This window comes from Zalophus californianus, chromosome 8, assembly GCF_009762305.2.
Source record: "Zalophus californianus isolate mZalCal1 chromosome 8, mZalCal1.pri.v2, whole genome shotgun sequence".
NCBI classification, from domain to species: Eukaryota; Metazoa; Chordata; class Mammalia; order Carnivora; family Otariidae; genus Zalophus; species Zalophus californianus.
In genome coordinates, this window is record NC_045602.1 from 111486219 (window position 1) to 111502158 (window position 15940).

Genomic DNA, 15940 nt, shown 5'->3' on the forward strand with positions numbered 1-15940 from the left:
GCTCAGCCGTCAGAATGCAAGCTGTGCGAGCGGAAACCTTTTCTGGTTCAAGGCGATATATCCCCAGGGCTGAGAACAGAACAAAAGTAGCTATCGAATAAATGCATGGAGATGCTGCCATCCAGGAGGTCCTGCTGGGGATTCAGGGAACTGGGTTTTGGTCATGGTTCTGCACCTGCTGCCCGGCTGGGCAGGGTGACACCTAAGCCCCACTCAGCATGCGCTGGGGCTGCCTGAGATTCTAGCTTCACTCAAACAGTATCAGGAACTCTGCAAGTCTTGGCTAGGAGTTCCGAGAAGCCCAAGGAAAGAACTTGGCAATGAAGAAATCCCTAAGTTGAGGCTTCTGTGGAAACATGAACTCATCCACATAGACTGCGTGCTGCATTTGGATTACAGGTTAGGCTCGTAAGCCTGAAATAAATTATATACTCTTCGTATTATTCAACACTGTACTGTATAATAATAAATTATACGGTTATAGGCCTCAGTCCAAGTTATAACAAATTATACCACAGCATATAATTACCCCGCACTGCACCATATAATAATAAATTAGACAGCTACAAACCTAGGTTGTGATTCCAGAAAAGAGATATGAGAATGAACAGGGGCTGTTGATCCATTCCTCTGATTATCATATTGTTGTCAGACAAGCCTGGGGAGAAAGTGGTCGATCCTCCCTCCCTCCTCCCTCCCTCCCTCCCTTTCCTCTTCCTTCCTTCCTTCCCTCCATCCCTCCCTTCCTCCTTCCTTCCTTTCTTCCTTCCTTCCTTCCTTCCTTCCTTCCTTCCTTCCTTCCTTCCTTCCTTCCTTCCTTCCTTCCTTCCTTCCTTCCTTCCTTCCTTCCCTCCTTCCACATATATGGATGCCTCCTTGATTCCAAGAACAGAATTGGCCTTGGCAGCCCAGACTAATTGCAGCTAATGCCCATCCTCCCCCCGGTTGTCGGGGGAACCCACGTGAACTGAAAATGCGACACGGTGTGATACCAGCTGCATGAAGAGTAAAATACTAGAAGCCGCCAGGTTGCAAATGTATTAGCGCAGGTGGTAGGTAACTCCTCCCAGCCCTGCAAGGTGGGGACACCATCTCCACTTGGCTGTGGAAATGAGCAGGGCTGAAATGATTTGCCCAAGTTCACACCACTAGAACTGGCAGGATGGAGGTTTTAGCTCAGAACTGTCTGCTGGTTATATTCCTCGGAAGGTGCTATTTGATAGAGTCAGCTTGGAAAGCAAAAATCAAGTAGAATAAAAATTGCACTTGATGTAGCCTTCGGAGACACCGGGTTGGGGATGTCTCCTGGTGAGTCCGGCACGGCCAGGTTTTTCTGCAGTGCTGGACCAGGCTGCTCTTCCGCCCCTGAGCTCATGGGCCTGGTATGATGTTAGTGGGCGTTAGGCACCACTGTGAGCACCTGATGTGTTGTAAACCCTCCCAACCTTATGAAGTGGGTATTCTTACACCCACTGTATAGATAGGGAGACTGAGGCACACAGAGGTAGCAGCTTGTTTCAGGTTATACAGGTAGTAAATAGTAGAGGTGGAATCTGAACTTAGGCCAGGTAGTTCTAGGATGAGCGACCCCAGGGGACTGAGCCCCAGAGAACAGATTCTCACCTGTATCTCACATCCGGTCAGAACATACCCGTGCCCCTTGGGCCACTGGTGTTTTAATTATTCATCTTTCTTTTCTCTTAAGAGGATATTAAACATGCATAAGCTGTGATTCCATGGTAATGTAAGCTTGAAAGAAGCCCAAAGGGACAGAGAGGTGAAAGCTGGTGTCTCTCTGCCTGCAGTGGTCAGGGAAGACTTCTGGGAGGAAGTGGCATTAGCGGTGTAAAGGGTGAATAGGAGTTTAAAATAGCATTCAAGGGAGAGACAGGCATTCAAGGCATGAAGAGTCAAGGTAAAGCCCTATGGGTGAGAAGATTGTCTTTGGGGAAATATCAAGTCTTTCAAGGTGGTTGTGTGAGCTGGGCACCAGGTGAGGTCTGGTGGCAGGCTGGGCCCTCGGATGCCTCAGTAAGGAACCAGGACGTCGTCCTGAAGGTGATGATGATCAACATGTGGAGTCGGGGTTCCCTGGGGACTTCATAGCTTCACAATGTAGCGTGAGGGAGAAACTGAGACCCTGTAAGGACCAAATGCAGCCTGTCCTACATCCTCTCACATGCTGACCGAGTGCTTACTCAAATGTTCTTGTCCTGTCTGTCAAATTGGAAGAGGCTCCATTATGGGGGTCTCCCTGGAAGGGCATCTATTGGGGGGATGGAGAGAGGGTGTCCAGATAAAATACAGGCTGCCCACGCCCAGTGACATTTGAATCTCAAACAACAAATCATTTTTAGTGTAAGTATGCCCCCAAATATTGCCTGAGATACACTCACACTAAAAAAGTCTTCATTTTTGTGTGTCTGAAATTCAAATTTAATTGGCTGTTCTGTATTTTCATTTGCTAAACCTGTCGAATCTAGGTGGAGGGGAGCGGGCCACTTTCCAAATAAAATCAGAACTCGTCCTGTGGATCAGTCAGGGTCCCACTGGAGAAGCAGAGCCTTTATGAGTGATCTGGAGGGAGGAATTCATCACAGGGCTGTGACCTCACACCATGTGGGAGTTGTCACCTCCACATCCACAGTGCACCAGCTGTGTCTACAGATCTGTCGCAGGGGAGGGCCGGAGCCCCTGGCCCAGGACTTGGAGGAGCTGAAGATCTGGGTGGGAGCTGCGGGGTCCTGGCAATCTGAGCGCTGAGCCTCCCATCCCTTACCCCGCACCTCTCAACCCCTCACCCCCACCCCCTGCCAACTAGATGAACAAGCAAGTCAGCGACAACACGTGTGAGCCCTGCACCGACCTCCAGAGCCTAAAACGATGGTGGCTTCCTCACCCATGTCTTCGAAACCTTGAGCAAAATGTGGCACGGGACCACTATCACCCCAAACCATACGGGAAAGGAATTCTGGGGCACGCAGCTCCAAGTCAGCTAGGCTGACACAGTTCAAGGCCCCGTGGCTTGTGAAAACCGTGATCACAAAGGGAGGGCCCTGGGAGCACCCCATGTGCTTCCCAGTTCCGCCCTTGACCGGCTCTTGAGTAAGTCAGCTCCTCGATGGCTCGGTTTCTCACCTGCAAAATGTGTACAAAACTCACACCTCCCTTACAGAGTTGCTGAGAAGACAAAATGAGACAATGCGTCCCATCTGGCCGCTGACATCTCTTAAGCAGGTAATGAATAATAATTCCTCTCTGTGTCAAAGACTTTGCCGTCCAGCTATTTTGCTATGGAAAAAAAAAAAAAAAAGAACAAACCACAAAAGTCCCTTGTCTTAAAAGATAAAATATTAAGAACAGTCCGTTGCAATATCTTCTCTCAAGTAACTCACCAGGTCAGTCTTGGAAAGATAACATCTTCAAAAGCATCTCCCAAGGCCAAGATGAAAATCATGCACACCGGTTGTGAGTGACTGAGATCTCAGCACTCCTTCCCCTTCCCAAAAATAAACAACAGAAACAAGCCCGAAATGGTGAGAAAAATAGTAAAATTGTGCTTCCACACTGCTGATTAATAGGGAATGCTTTCTTTTAAAAGGCCACTTATGGAAAGGAAATCGGCAGCGGAGCAGGCCTGGAATGGAAGCCGGGAGACCCGCGGGCAGGTGGTGGCCGCAGCCGGGGGATACAGACGGGGGCCCCCCGAGGCGGGAGGCAGAGGGCTCAGGGGACAGCTGCTCTCTCCAGACCTGGTGCTCAGAGAGTGGTCGAGAGGAGGGTTTTCCGAATAGTCCCTCCGTCATGTATAAAAACCCAGGGCCTGTTTTCAATGTCATCTCTGTGCCGTGCCTGATTTTCACGGCTGAACAGAAGGAGGAAAAAAAAAAAAAAAAAAAAAAAGCAACTGCTCCGTGGTTGAAAGAATAGGGGCGAATTGGCCATTCTGGGAGTGTTTGGAGGCCTGTCTCTGACTCCTACTAGAAAAGGCGTCCCCTGGGCAGTCTTTTTAGCCACTTAGCCTGATTCTGAGATTTTCTTCTCCACGCCGTATACTTCCAGATTGCCTCAAGAACTACAAATGCATTCAGGACTCGTGGGTTTGTGCCAGGGCTGGAAAGGCTGGGGGGAGTGTGTAGCCTGGAGCAAAGCAGGTGGAGCCGGTTGGGGGTGGCAGCTGGAACGCCTGCACGTGGGGTGGGAGGTGCCACGCAACGCGGTGTGGCAATCTGGACACCAGGATAAAAACTGTTGGCGTGTTAAAGCCGACCATCCCACTTCTAGAAAGTGCTGTGCTGTGATGTTTACTGCAAAATTGTTTGCAAGTAGGGAAAAAAATAGCAGGAGCCCAGACCTCCGTCAATGGGGACTTCGTGAGAGTCCTCCTTGTTCCGTGACCACACCTGTGATCCGCTCCTGCCCAGCAACCAGGGCAGTTTGCAAAAAGCCGTGTTAGAGCAGACTGCTCCCATGGTCTAGCGGCTTCTTATTTCACTATCTCAAGATAAGCCCCCAGCTCCTCACCGTGGCCCCAGCCTGCCCCTCCACCACCATTTCAAAGATGCTCATTCTCTGCCTCCAGTCAAACCACACGATGCTCAGTCCAGCCGCAAGGCCTTTGCCCTTGCTGTTCCTTCTGCCTGGAGTCTCCGAGCCCAGGTTCCTCCTCTGCCTCCCCCTTCTCTTTCGGCGGGTGGCAGTAGGAACGTGCCCCGTCATGTCCTCAGGGAATCAGACCCTGTATCCAATAGTTTTTCCTTCCTATCAGTACCTCTCCATCTCTCTGCCCCCTCTTATTTTCTTCCAAGCCCTCAGCACAAGGTGAATGGATGTCGAGTATTTGTTTGTGTACTTGTGGATTGTCTCCCCCACTAGAACCGAGAGCCGCTTTATGTGTTGCGTGCCCTGGCCTGGTGTCTAGAAGCTGCCATTGTTCGGCAAATAAACACATGGATGAACAACTAAATAAGAATACTATGAAGCTGTTTAAAAGCGTGAGGTCGGTCTCTGTGTGTTACTTGGAAAGGTGCCACAGATATATAAAGTCATTGGGTAGGAGCCCATTTATGTCGATAATAGGAAGAACTACCGGGTGTGGAGGACTCGCAATCATCTGGGCCTGGCTATAACCATGTTTACATTTCTCGTCTCATTTGAGCTTCATGACAATCCTCTGTTGTAGGGAGAGTTTTAGGGGCCTTTCTACAGAGGAGGACCCTGACACAGAGGGGTGGAGAAAGTTGCCCAAGGTCACACAGCTGGATGGAAAGTGTGTGTGTGTGTGGGGGGGGGGGGGGGGCAGAAAATCAATCCAGAGCGTCTGACTTCCAAAAACATATACACTCAGTGGAGTAGAGTGATGATCTCGACAGGAGGAGAGGGGCCAAGGTGAGATTCGGGAGGCGCTGGATGGCAGGAGAGGGGCCCAGACGCCAGCACTGTGTGATCTCCGGCAAGTCACCTCCCTTCTCTGTGCTCACCTGGGAACCCTGGGTGGTGGTCTAGGGCTCCTGAGAGGAGTAAGTCGTATCACGTAACCAAAGTGCCCAGCTCAGGCCCTCAACACATGGTAGCTATCAGCAAAGTTGTAAATGTTCAGGGAACGGGCTGAAAGCCATGTTCGATTTCCTGGAGGCAAGGCAACGTGGGTCTCCAAGGGACTTGGGTGCTTGGCTCAAGGCAAAGGTCTTCCCTTTGGGGCCCAGGTGCTCCCAGCTGTCGCCCCTGCCCCACGTTCTATTCCCAGCAGGCTGGAATGTGACCCCGGGGCTGCCGGGCCAGGGGAATGCGCAGGGGCCATTCCTAAAATAGCTGAGCTGCAGGCCCAAGGTGCTCAGAGCAGGCGGAGATTTCAAAGGGCCTTTGCCACATCTCTTGAGAGACAAGACTTTAGAACTTGTTCCGCATCAGCAGAATACACAGCTTGGAAGGGAACCCAAGTGAGGAGCAGGTGGCTCAGGAATGTGGTGCAAGCCCGAGCAGTACTGTCGTCACACAAATACGAGAGGAGACAAGAGGTTGTGGTCTTGGGCTCACTCCCTGTTCGTTTGGGTGCCCTGTAACCTCCCCTTCCGAGCGCACCTCGCTGACTGCAACTCTTTTGTGATTATCTGGTGATGCCCTCCCCCCACAGACGGCCCAAGGGCCTGGGACTTTTCTCTTGCTCCCCATGTGTCCACACTATAACCTACAGTTAGATGCTGGGTAAATCTTTCTTGAATGAATGAGTTTTCCGCTTCCGACAGCTTTGCCATGTTGGAAAGGCCCTGGGATTGAATCCTGCCTCTAGGACTAATTAGTTGGGTGACTTTGAACTTTGCTTTCAAAACTATAAGGCCCTGTCGTCAGCCTGTCTGGATTTGAACCCATGCTCTGCCTCTTTCTAGCCTCATCACCTTGGGGAAATTCCGTAACTTTCCTTGTGCCTCGGTTTCTTCATTTGGGAAACGGGGGCCCTCACAATGCCTGTGTCACAGTTTGGCGTGGGGGCCCAGTAGCTCTGCACATGGGAAGCGCTGACTATAAGGACTGGCACGGAGGAAGTCTAGATAAACATTAACTGACATTGTTTTATTATTATTGAATCTACTTTATTGAGATATAACAAATAATAAAATGCACTCGTTTTAAGTGTACCGTTCGATGAGTATTGATGGCTACATGCACCCACGTAAGCACCACCTCAATCAACCTAAAGGACATTTGCATCTCCCCAGAAGTGCCCTCTGCCCCTTCGGCCAAACCCCTCCTCTTCCCCAGCCCCCATTTCTCTCTCTCTGGCATGGTAGATCAGTTTTGCTGGTTCTAGAACTTGATATCAATGAGATCACACAGTGTGCACCCTTTAGGGTCTGGCTCCTTCTGCTCAGCATAACGTTTTGTTTTGTTTTTTTAAGATTTTATTTATTTGTTTGAGAGAGAGAGAGAGAGCAAGAGAGAGGGAGAGAGGGAGAGAGAGAGAGAGCACGCACAGAGGGAGAGGGAGAGGGAGAAGCCGACTCCCCGCTGAGCAGGGAACCTGACTCTGGGATCATGACCTGAGCAGAAGGCAGACGCTTAATGACTGAGCCACCAGGCGCCCAGCATAACGTTTTTTGAGACCCATCCGTGTTGTTGCATGCATGAGTACTTTGTTCCTTTTTATTGCTGTAGCTCATCCTATTACCGATTATTTTCTCATCTGGAAAACTAGGGCAGTAACTTCCACTTCAGGGCGGGTGGTGAGGACCCAGCAGGACCCTGAGCTGCGCTGCGGCCCGCAGGGAAGACCCGCAGCCACACCCGAGCAGTGCTCTCTCCCACGCCCCCCGTCTGTCCCCCCAGGAGGGGCCCCCTCCACCGCCCCAGGGAGCCGGGAGCGCAAAGGGTCAAGGGCTTTGAGGAGCAGCCCTCTGAATAGATGCACAGCGGCAAGATGATGGCTGTGTTTATAAAGCAGATTTGTTATTTTTTAATTCTTCGCCTTGTGTCCTTTCCCCTACTTCTCTCTTTTAAGGATAATTAAAATGCAAGCAGGCACTCCCTGCGAGGAGACAGCTGAAGATTTAATTGCCCCAAGAAAAATTTTCCAGCGAAAGGTCCTGGGGTAATGGCAGGTCCGGGCCCGGCCGCCGCAGTGGCTCTGCCTTCCGCACATGATCTTGGCGCTAATGTGTTCATCGCACGTGCGCGGGGCCCATTTGCTGGCACCCGGGAGCTGGGGCAGGATGGAGGCGACAGCCTCTGTGGGGACCCCAGCCCGTTCGCCGTTAAGCCCTCACCCCTCCTCCTTCTGGAGACAGGTCCGTGGCCCAGGGCCATGCGACCGCGACCGGCAGCCACACCAGCGGACCCTGCCCAGAGTGGCCCGTGGGGGCGGAAGGCCCGGGTGGCTGGGAACGGCACCTTCCCCCGTGAGGGCTTGGCTGCTTGTCCTTGATGCGGGGCCAGGAGGATGTGTGTGCCGGGCGGGCGGCTGAGCCCCACCAGCTTGGAAGCTGGGCCGGCCGCCGCGGGGTTGTGCCATCTCAGGGTAGAGGAAGATCTTTGGGATCTCTCATCATGTTTTCTAAGTATGGCCCCAGTCTCCCCAGAGGAAGGCATCAAAGTCTCAGACAAGGGTCACTGGCCCCTTGCCTGTTGGGGGGCACACATCCATTTTTTAAAAAAGTGATTGCTCTGAACCTAGGATCATGATGAAAGGCAGAGTGACTCAGTGGGGAAAGTCAGATGGCTTGGGGTTTGAATCCTCGTTCCAAACCTACCAGCTGGGGCACTTTCTGTTCTCCTAAGAGGCCCCGCAGTCTCCAGCTTCTGGGCTTTTCCACAAGCTCTCCTTACTCACCTTTCCTCCCTCCCCGCTTCCTTCTTTCCTTCCTTCCCACCCACACACCCATCCTCCATCCACCCAGTCATCCTTCCTCCCTCCCATCCTTCTCTCCCTCCTCACATCCATCCAAAAAGTATTTATTGGATGCATCCCATGCGCTAGGCGCAGGAGTGTTACTGGTGAGCAAAGCCAACACCCTCCATGCCCTGAGGCAGCTCCCAGGGCAGTGGAGGAGGGGGATGTTAATCAAGGAGCCACAAGGTCAGTATCAAGCTACAAAGAGTCACCAGGGGTACCAAGAGAGGTTCTGGGTAGGGTCCTTACGGTGGTGTTTAACAGGGGAACTCAGCCCAGTCTTTGCACTGGAGGAGAAGCAGGAAGGAGTCCCCAGCAGGTGTTCCAAGCGGAGGGAGTAGCCAGGGCAAAGGCCCTGTGGTTCATTCCAGGAATTGTGTCGCCAGTACAGGGAGTGATGGGGGGAGTGATGCAAGACGAGGCGGCCGAGCTCGGCAGGGGCTGGAAGGATCGCTTCTGCGAAGCGCTGGCTTCACCTCACCCTCTTTATCTGGCTCATTCTTACTCATTCTTCAGGCCTCAGCTCAGGGTTTCCTCTTCAGAAGGCCTCGATTGCCCTGTGCACTCTAAGTGAGGCCTGTGTACTTTCTCGTAATAAGAAAAAGTATCCGATACTTGGAAATAAAGGCAAAGAAGGTGGAACTTCCTTTCAATGCCTCCTGGGGCATTGTTTAAGAAGGCCCACTGAAGGCCTGGTTAGCTCTACAAGGAGTGTGGCTGAGTTTGGCTTTGCCGTTCTGTATTTGTATCTCTCCCGTTTTGTAACTTCCTGAGAATTACACGTGGACATCCCCTCGTCCACATGCTCTGGCTCCCTCGCACCCCATGACCTCATAAGGGTGTGCCTAGCTTTACTCAGCGTGTTTTCCCCAGAGGTTTGCAGGGCCAGGCACACAACAGGAGCTGGAGAAATAATGACTGGCTGAATGAGTGATCTTGTCTCCTCGTCTCCCTGAACCTTAGTTTTCTTATCTGTGAAATGGACAACACAGTGCCCAGCTTCAGAGGAATAAAGAATTCAAGTGCCCAGGACCCCGTCTGGCACATGGTGGGCTTCAGTCCCCCTTCTCCCAGGGGCTGGGTCCCAAAGGCAGGAAGTGACGTTCTGGTGTTGGGGAGCTCGTGGTCTGGTTGGGGGCCAGGCAGGAGGGAGGGTGACTCACCGTGGGGGCCAGGGCAGTCAAAAGTAGCTCCACCTGGTACCTGGCCAGACTAGGCTGGCCAGAGAGTCCAGTCCAGTCCAGGCGTGGGAGGAAAAGGAAGTGTCCTTAAAGAGGTCAGGTGGGGGGTAAGGAAGAGGAGCCTCAAGGCCAGGCTGGGTGTGGGATTCCCCAAAGTTGGTAAGAGGGAGCCACCCCAGGCTAATGAGGGAGGAGGGAGCTGGGAATATTGCTTCAGCCAGAAAGGGAGATCCACCACCGTTGAGCTCCTCTAAGAACCTGGCCTTGGTGTATGGGTGTGACTGTGTGTGTGTGAGTGAGTGTGTAGGGGGGTGAGTGTGATTGTGTATGGATGCGTGTGAGTTTATGAGTGTGAATGTATGAGTGTGGATGTGTGTGTGTAAATGCAGTGGGGTGTGTAGGTGTGAATTGCATGGGTCTGAATGTGAGAGTGTGTGTGTGTGTGTGTGTGTGTGTGTGTGTGTGTGTGTGAATGCCTGCAGGTGTGGGGTTGTGAACGTGTGAGCATGTCTGTGTGTGAGCATGAATGGGGAGTGTGTGGACGGCTGTCTGTCCCACACACGCTGTTGCAAAGGGTCTTAAGTTTATTCCCTATGGAACCCTCCCTAGAGCCTGAAGATGAAGAGTCCATCGCATTTCCCAGGAGCACAAACTGAGGCTCAGACGTGAAGCCACTTGCCCAAGGCCACAGGGTGAAGACCGGGCAGCGGCCTGCGTAGCTGCGTGGCAGGAGGAGGGGTGTGGATGTGGGGCGAGTTGGTAAGGCAGCCTCAGTGGACGGAGGACGCCAGATAAATGGCTTGTCCTGTAGCCTTGGCCTTCCCCATGTTGTACTTTTTGTTTCACTCTATCATGTTCCCTTTTGGTCATGGGGAGGCCATCTCTCCGAGTTGCTCAACAGTATTCCCAGAGCCCTCACCTGGGGCTGGGCTCCAGGACTGTTAGGTTGGGGCAGGCATCCTATGTTGAGGGTGGGGGTTGAAGCCCCAGGGGGACAACCTGTCTTTTTTGAGGTGTAACTTATACATGGGAAAATGCAGACATGTTAAATGTGCACTGGATGGAGTTTTACAACCGCAAGCCCCCAGGTAACCCCACTCAGATGGAGATACAGAGCATCCTGTCGCCTAGGAGGGCCCCTCAGACTCCTCCCTATCGCTGCCTCCCTACAAGGACAGCCTCCATCCCCCGATCTGTCACCGAGGTTTTGCCTGTTTTCAAACATCTGGGGCACATGTCTTTTTGGAAAGTATTTTCCATTTCAAAATCCTGTGTGCATAAAACAAACCCAGACCCCTGCAAACACAGTGCCATGGTTAAGGGCGGGGGCGGGCAGTAGAGATGTTGATGGTGCCAGGCTGAGCCCCAAGGAAGTTCGAGGATATGTCGGGTGACCGGTGACCAGGCAGGCGACTGGGGCCGCCCTCATCCTCTGATGTTTTGGTGGTTGAGACCACATGGCATTTCATGGCTCCCACTGTCTGTGCCCCCTGCTGTGTCTCCAGGAACCCCCCCCCCATGTCCGTCCAGTGCCCACCCACACCCACAGTGACACACCACTTCCTGGACGGTGGCCCTGAACAAGACACGCAATCTCTCTGTGCTTCCATGTCTTTATTAAACAGAGCATAATCATACTACCTACCTTCTAGGTTTGTTAAGAGGATGGAGTGAATTGAATTGATTTTAAATAAGTTAATATTTGTACAGAGTTTAGGAGACTATCTGATACGTAAAAAGTACTTATGTAAAACTTAAATAAACAAACCTCGGTCAAATTTTGGCTGGTGGGAATTTGCTAGAACACGCAGGGTTTTTCACAGTTGGGCGTTAGAATCTTGTGGAGAAGGCAGAGATTTTCCTGATGATCATGTAAAAAGGGCCGGCGGGGCACTGCAAATGACCTCTGGGTCCTCATATGGGGGGGCGGGGGGGTGCGGTGGGGTTCTGTGGTTCTCCTTTGCACAACGCAGAACCAGAGGAGGTACCCGATAAATGCCAACTGCTTGACTAATTTCCTGGCGGGCAGGTAGAGGGTCACTTGGCTCTATCAACTTTCATTTTGTCTGCCAACCCGCAGCCCTGGAGATCTGGGCCGTGGAGAAAGCGGGCCCAGGTGCTGCAGGAAACACATCCCCCAAGTCTCCTTGCCCGGACCCGCCGTCAGTCATCCCCCCACCTTCCCAGAAAACGCAAGGCACTTCCCGGCCCATTCAGCCTGGATGCTTGCCTTGAACACCTCATCCCCTCAAGCAGCACACAGATTTCCCAGGTTGGGCCCCGAGGGAGGCTGAGCTCTCTGTCACAGTTCTCTGGCCCGGCCTGCAAGGCAGGTGACTGCCCTGAGCCTCGCGGGAGGCTCCTTTGCCTTAGGTGCCTTAGATCCCTGAACACGGGATCAGGCCGAGGGCTCGGGGATGATCCCAACGTGGGCTTGTGGACCCAAGTGCGAGTCCCAACTCGACTATGGGTTCATTGCGTGAGCTCTGCCAGGTGGCCTGCGTCTCCTGCGCCTCCACCTTCCTTCCCTGCCAAATGGGCACAGCCACTGCTATCTGGCTGCTATAAGCGAACGAGGTGGTAGGATGTGATGAGGAAGAGCCAGACTCTCTGGGTTCAAAGCCTCGCTCTGCCATGGAACACTGGGGAATAGACTTGCCTTCTCTGGGCCTCAGTTTATTCATCCGTAAAATAGGGATGACAAGAGTTCCTGCCTCGTCCAGTGGTTGGGGGGATTAAATGAGGTAAGGACTGTGAGGCGCCGGCGCATTACTTCCCACAGGGCCCGGTCAGTGCCCATACGCGAGGTCTCAACTGTTGACTCGGGGGTTAGAAGCTGCGCACTGAGGTCGGACAGCTGGAGCCTGAGACTCAGTGACAGCACTCGTCAGCTGTGTGACCCTACATAGATTCTACTTCTTCCTTGTGCCTTACCTATTCATGAGGTCGGCAATATTTCCTACCTCAGTTGTGAGGATTGTAGGAGCTCATCAAGGTCAAGTGCTGACACACAGTAAGCACCACTTGCTGTTAATATCATATGACCCTCATTATATAATTGTCATTACTATTATTAATATTCCAATGGAGGAGATGTAAGGAAGCGAACATTCATTGAGCACCTTTTATATGCGAGCACTTGACATGAACCATCTGGCGAGGATATTCTAGACCGAGCACCGGATTTCCGCAGCCAGTCGAGGGGGAAGTGAGGTTCCCAGAGGGTGACCCACTTGTCCAAGATCCCATAGGTGGGGAGGGGCGATCAGTCCCAGCTGTGCAACATCTAGGGCAGGGAGGAAGGACCAACACTTAGTGAAGGCCTGCCACGCACCAAGCATGGGGCTTGGCACCCCCTGGCCTCCTTCGATCTGCACAGGAACCCTGGCTGGGGGTACGACTGTCCCCATTGTGTCGATGACATGATGAGTCTGAGTCTCCAGGAGGAGGTGAGCTGTGTGAACTGCAAAGTGGCAGAGCCGAGATTCAAACGTGATTGTCTGTTGGAATTTGGTTTACGCAGGTGTGTGGGGCACAACCTTCCACCGCTCTGAGCCAGGGGAAACAAAGTCTTTGTGTCTAGAAAACCCAAGCCCTGTGGTCTCCAAGCTCCGGGGCCACACAGCACCCTCTCCCAGGCTCTTGGGGACAGGGGGTCACGTGCGCAGAGATAAAGACACTCAACATCCAGAGTGGTCGTTGTTACCCAGAAATCTTTATTACAAAAATATTTTGCAAGCCAAAAAGTTTAAGTTGCAACTATATACAAAATGGGGCCTGTTTCCTTCCTAGCAGTCTTAAAATAAACTCCCGAAACCACGCTCCTTCCGCAGTGTTGTTTCAACCTCTTCCCTTTCCTGGGCTTCGATACACAAGGTATGGGAATCTCCAGGCTGCCAGGCCGAGCTAAAGCTGCACAACTTCCTTGGCCTCGTTCCCTTACTCCCCTTCCAAAATTCAAAATAAAGTAAAATTAAAATGGCACCAAGAAAACATTCTCTTAAAATTCTGTGTGTATGTGCATACGTGTGCCCGCTTGACACATGTGCCTTCTCTGGGCAGAAGCGAGGGAGACTAAGGTTTACAAGCCAACCTTTTGGAATTTGGAAACGGCCCGAGCCAGGTGGCTGGGCCACTGTGCTCCCACATGCCACAGAGAAACTCTGGCTCATCGGGCCAAAGCTGCCCACATGGCCTGTTGGCTCAGCTGCTTCCTGGATGCCACCATGTAAAATGCCAAATCACTGTCCCCAGAGAACTGGGTCTGAGCTGAGCTCAGTGTTCCACGTGTAAGACCTGCTGATAGGCAAGATGGCTCAGCTTCTCGTTCTGATGGCCTGGAATCCCTGGGGGATCAAATGGCTGGACCGAAGAGGCATTCGGAGGAACCCCTCAGCTCGAAGAGTCGGTCGGTTATACGTGGAGGCTAAATAAACAGGGCTTGCTACACATGCTGGCCCTGGGCCCAGCCAGGCCCCCACTCCCCATCAGAAGGGTGGTGGGGGGGGGGCAGGGGTAATAGGTCACAGCATCTGCCCAACCTCCTGGCTGTCTTGGATTTATTCCAGTTTGATCCCGGAAGGGTTTGAGAGCAGAAATAGAAGATTCCTCTTGCAGGGGTCAGCTCAGAGAGCTGGAAGTGGGGCAGTCGCTAAGGGGGGGGGGGGGGCATCTTTCCTCTCTCCTCTTTCTGGATGAGAAGACTGAGGCCGCAGGTCTCCACAAGACTGCACTGTGAAGGACGCAGCCTGGAGACAGCCTGGGCAGGTTTGGGCTTCGCACGCACGCTGGGGGCGCGGATGGCAGCAGTACCAGCCACGTGGCTCGGCTGAGGGCATGACCACTTTCGTCTGGGAGAGAGACTAAGGCTAAGTGTCTCCATGGAGCAGCCACACGGCAACCTTCCTCCCCATTCTCAGGGTCTGGGACGTGAAGGAACTCCGTTTCTGCTGTAAGAGGATCCCTCCAGGACCACCAACTGGTAAACCTTAGACCGCACAAGACCCAACCAGGGACTTCAACACACGACAAAGAGCCAAAATAACGTTGCTGTCGTTTTAAGAAAAAACAGAACAAAACACCACAGATCAAATTTTCTAACACCTCAGTTTCAAGATTGCACATTTCACATTTCTCAATAATTTACAGGCGTCCACAGCGAGATGTTGCTGAGTTAGTGCTAGCTGGAGGAAGCAAGCTCAGGTCTAGAAAGGAGAGGAGGGGCCACATGGAGCGTCGCGGTTGGGATGATGGGTCCTCAAGGAGTCCCAGCGGGCCACCAGAAGGGTTTTGTTACTCAGTCCTCGATGGTGGCGGTGGTGGTGGTTGTACGGGAGTTCCTTGGAGGGTCCTCCCCTCCCCAAGGGCTTGGGCTTCATCAGTCCGGGGATGGGGAGGCTGGGACCGTTGGCAGCAATCTCACCAAGTCTTGGGATGCGTGTCCCAGAGGTTTTTTTGTTTGTTTGTTTTTTCCCCAGCTTCTCCATGGATGGGGCAGTTCAATCTAAAGGGAACATCTTCCCCAAGCCCCAGTTGGGTGGTGGTGAAAGGAGATGGGGTTGTCTCCCTCCTCACCCTGGAAGATCAGGCTGCAGAGCATTAAGGGGACAGTCAGGGTCTCCAAGACCATGACCAAGACCCACATGTCGATGGAGACAGGCATGAGGGTTCTTGGACCCCCAGCAACTCTGGCCAGTTCCCAGGTCGGTCCCCCGGGTGGTCTGGCACCATCGGCCTCCATGTGTGGCGATGTGGGGGGACGGTGGCTGCCCTGGAAATGCTGGAGAGCCAAGTGGGTTGGGGAAACGAGAGCCAGCCTCACCCTGGAGTCCCTGGGCCTGCGCCATCCCGGCCCTCTGGGAACTGGGCTGGCTGTCCCCATCACGGCTGTCCCGCGTGGGACAGGAAGGCTCGTAAGGACAGACCCTAGAGACGACCACGGTCCCATTCACTTCCTCTGGACCTGGACGCTGGCATACTCCGAGTAGGATGGCTCGGGCTTGGGGGCCGGCTGCTTGGGGGCCCGGCTGAGGTGGACCATGTCCAGGTCCGCGTAGGTGAGGTTGTCCTCGGATGCGGGCGGTGGGCCGGTCTGAATGCTGGCATACTCTCTGTGGTTGTTGGGCTCGGCGGCCCGAGGCGCAGACTTCTCCCCCTTGGGCAGGTTCAAGTCTGCATAGGTGATGTCATTGTTGTCCTGGATCTAAACGTGGTGGAGAGACGTTCACTCTGGAGCCCCCAGCCACTCATCCACCCACTGGCACCAAGGCTGGATGCTTCTGTCTGTCCTTGGGCCCCACTGGTTCAGCCCTAAGTCACGACCCGCTCGTCTCTGGCCCAGGTTACCCGCCTCCAGCCTTACCCTTCCAATCCCCAC

At 53.1% G+C, this 15940-nt stretch overlaps 1 protein-coding gene across 5 annotated transcripts in view; it reads right to left on the reverse strand.

Moving 5' to 3' along the window:
* Positions 1-13259: 13259 nt before the first annotated feature.
* Positions 13260-15940, reverse strand: part of SIRPA (signal regulatory protein alpha) — a 41082-nt gene continuing 38401 nt past the window's right edge. For 3 of the 5 annotated variants that reach the window (XM_027621254.2, XM_027621253.2, XM_027621255.2), the window contains exon 9: positions 13260-15766. In XM_027621254.2, the coding sequence (XP_027477055.2) occupies positions 15512-15766 (255 nt within the window). In that variant the 3' untranslated portion in view covers positions 13260-15511. The remainder of the gene's footprint in view (positions 15767-15940) is intronic. The other 2 variants (XR_003524562.2, XR_003524563.2) reach the window with 1 other exon arrangement.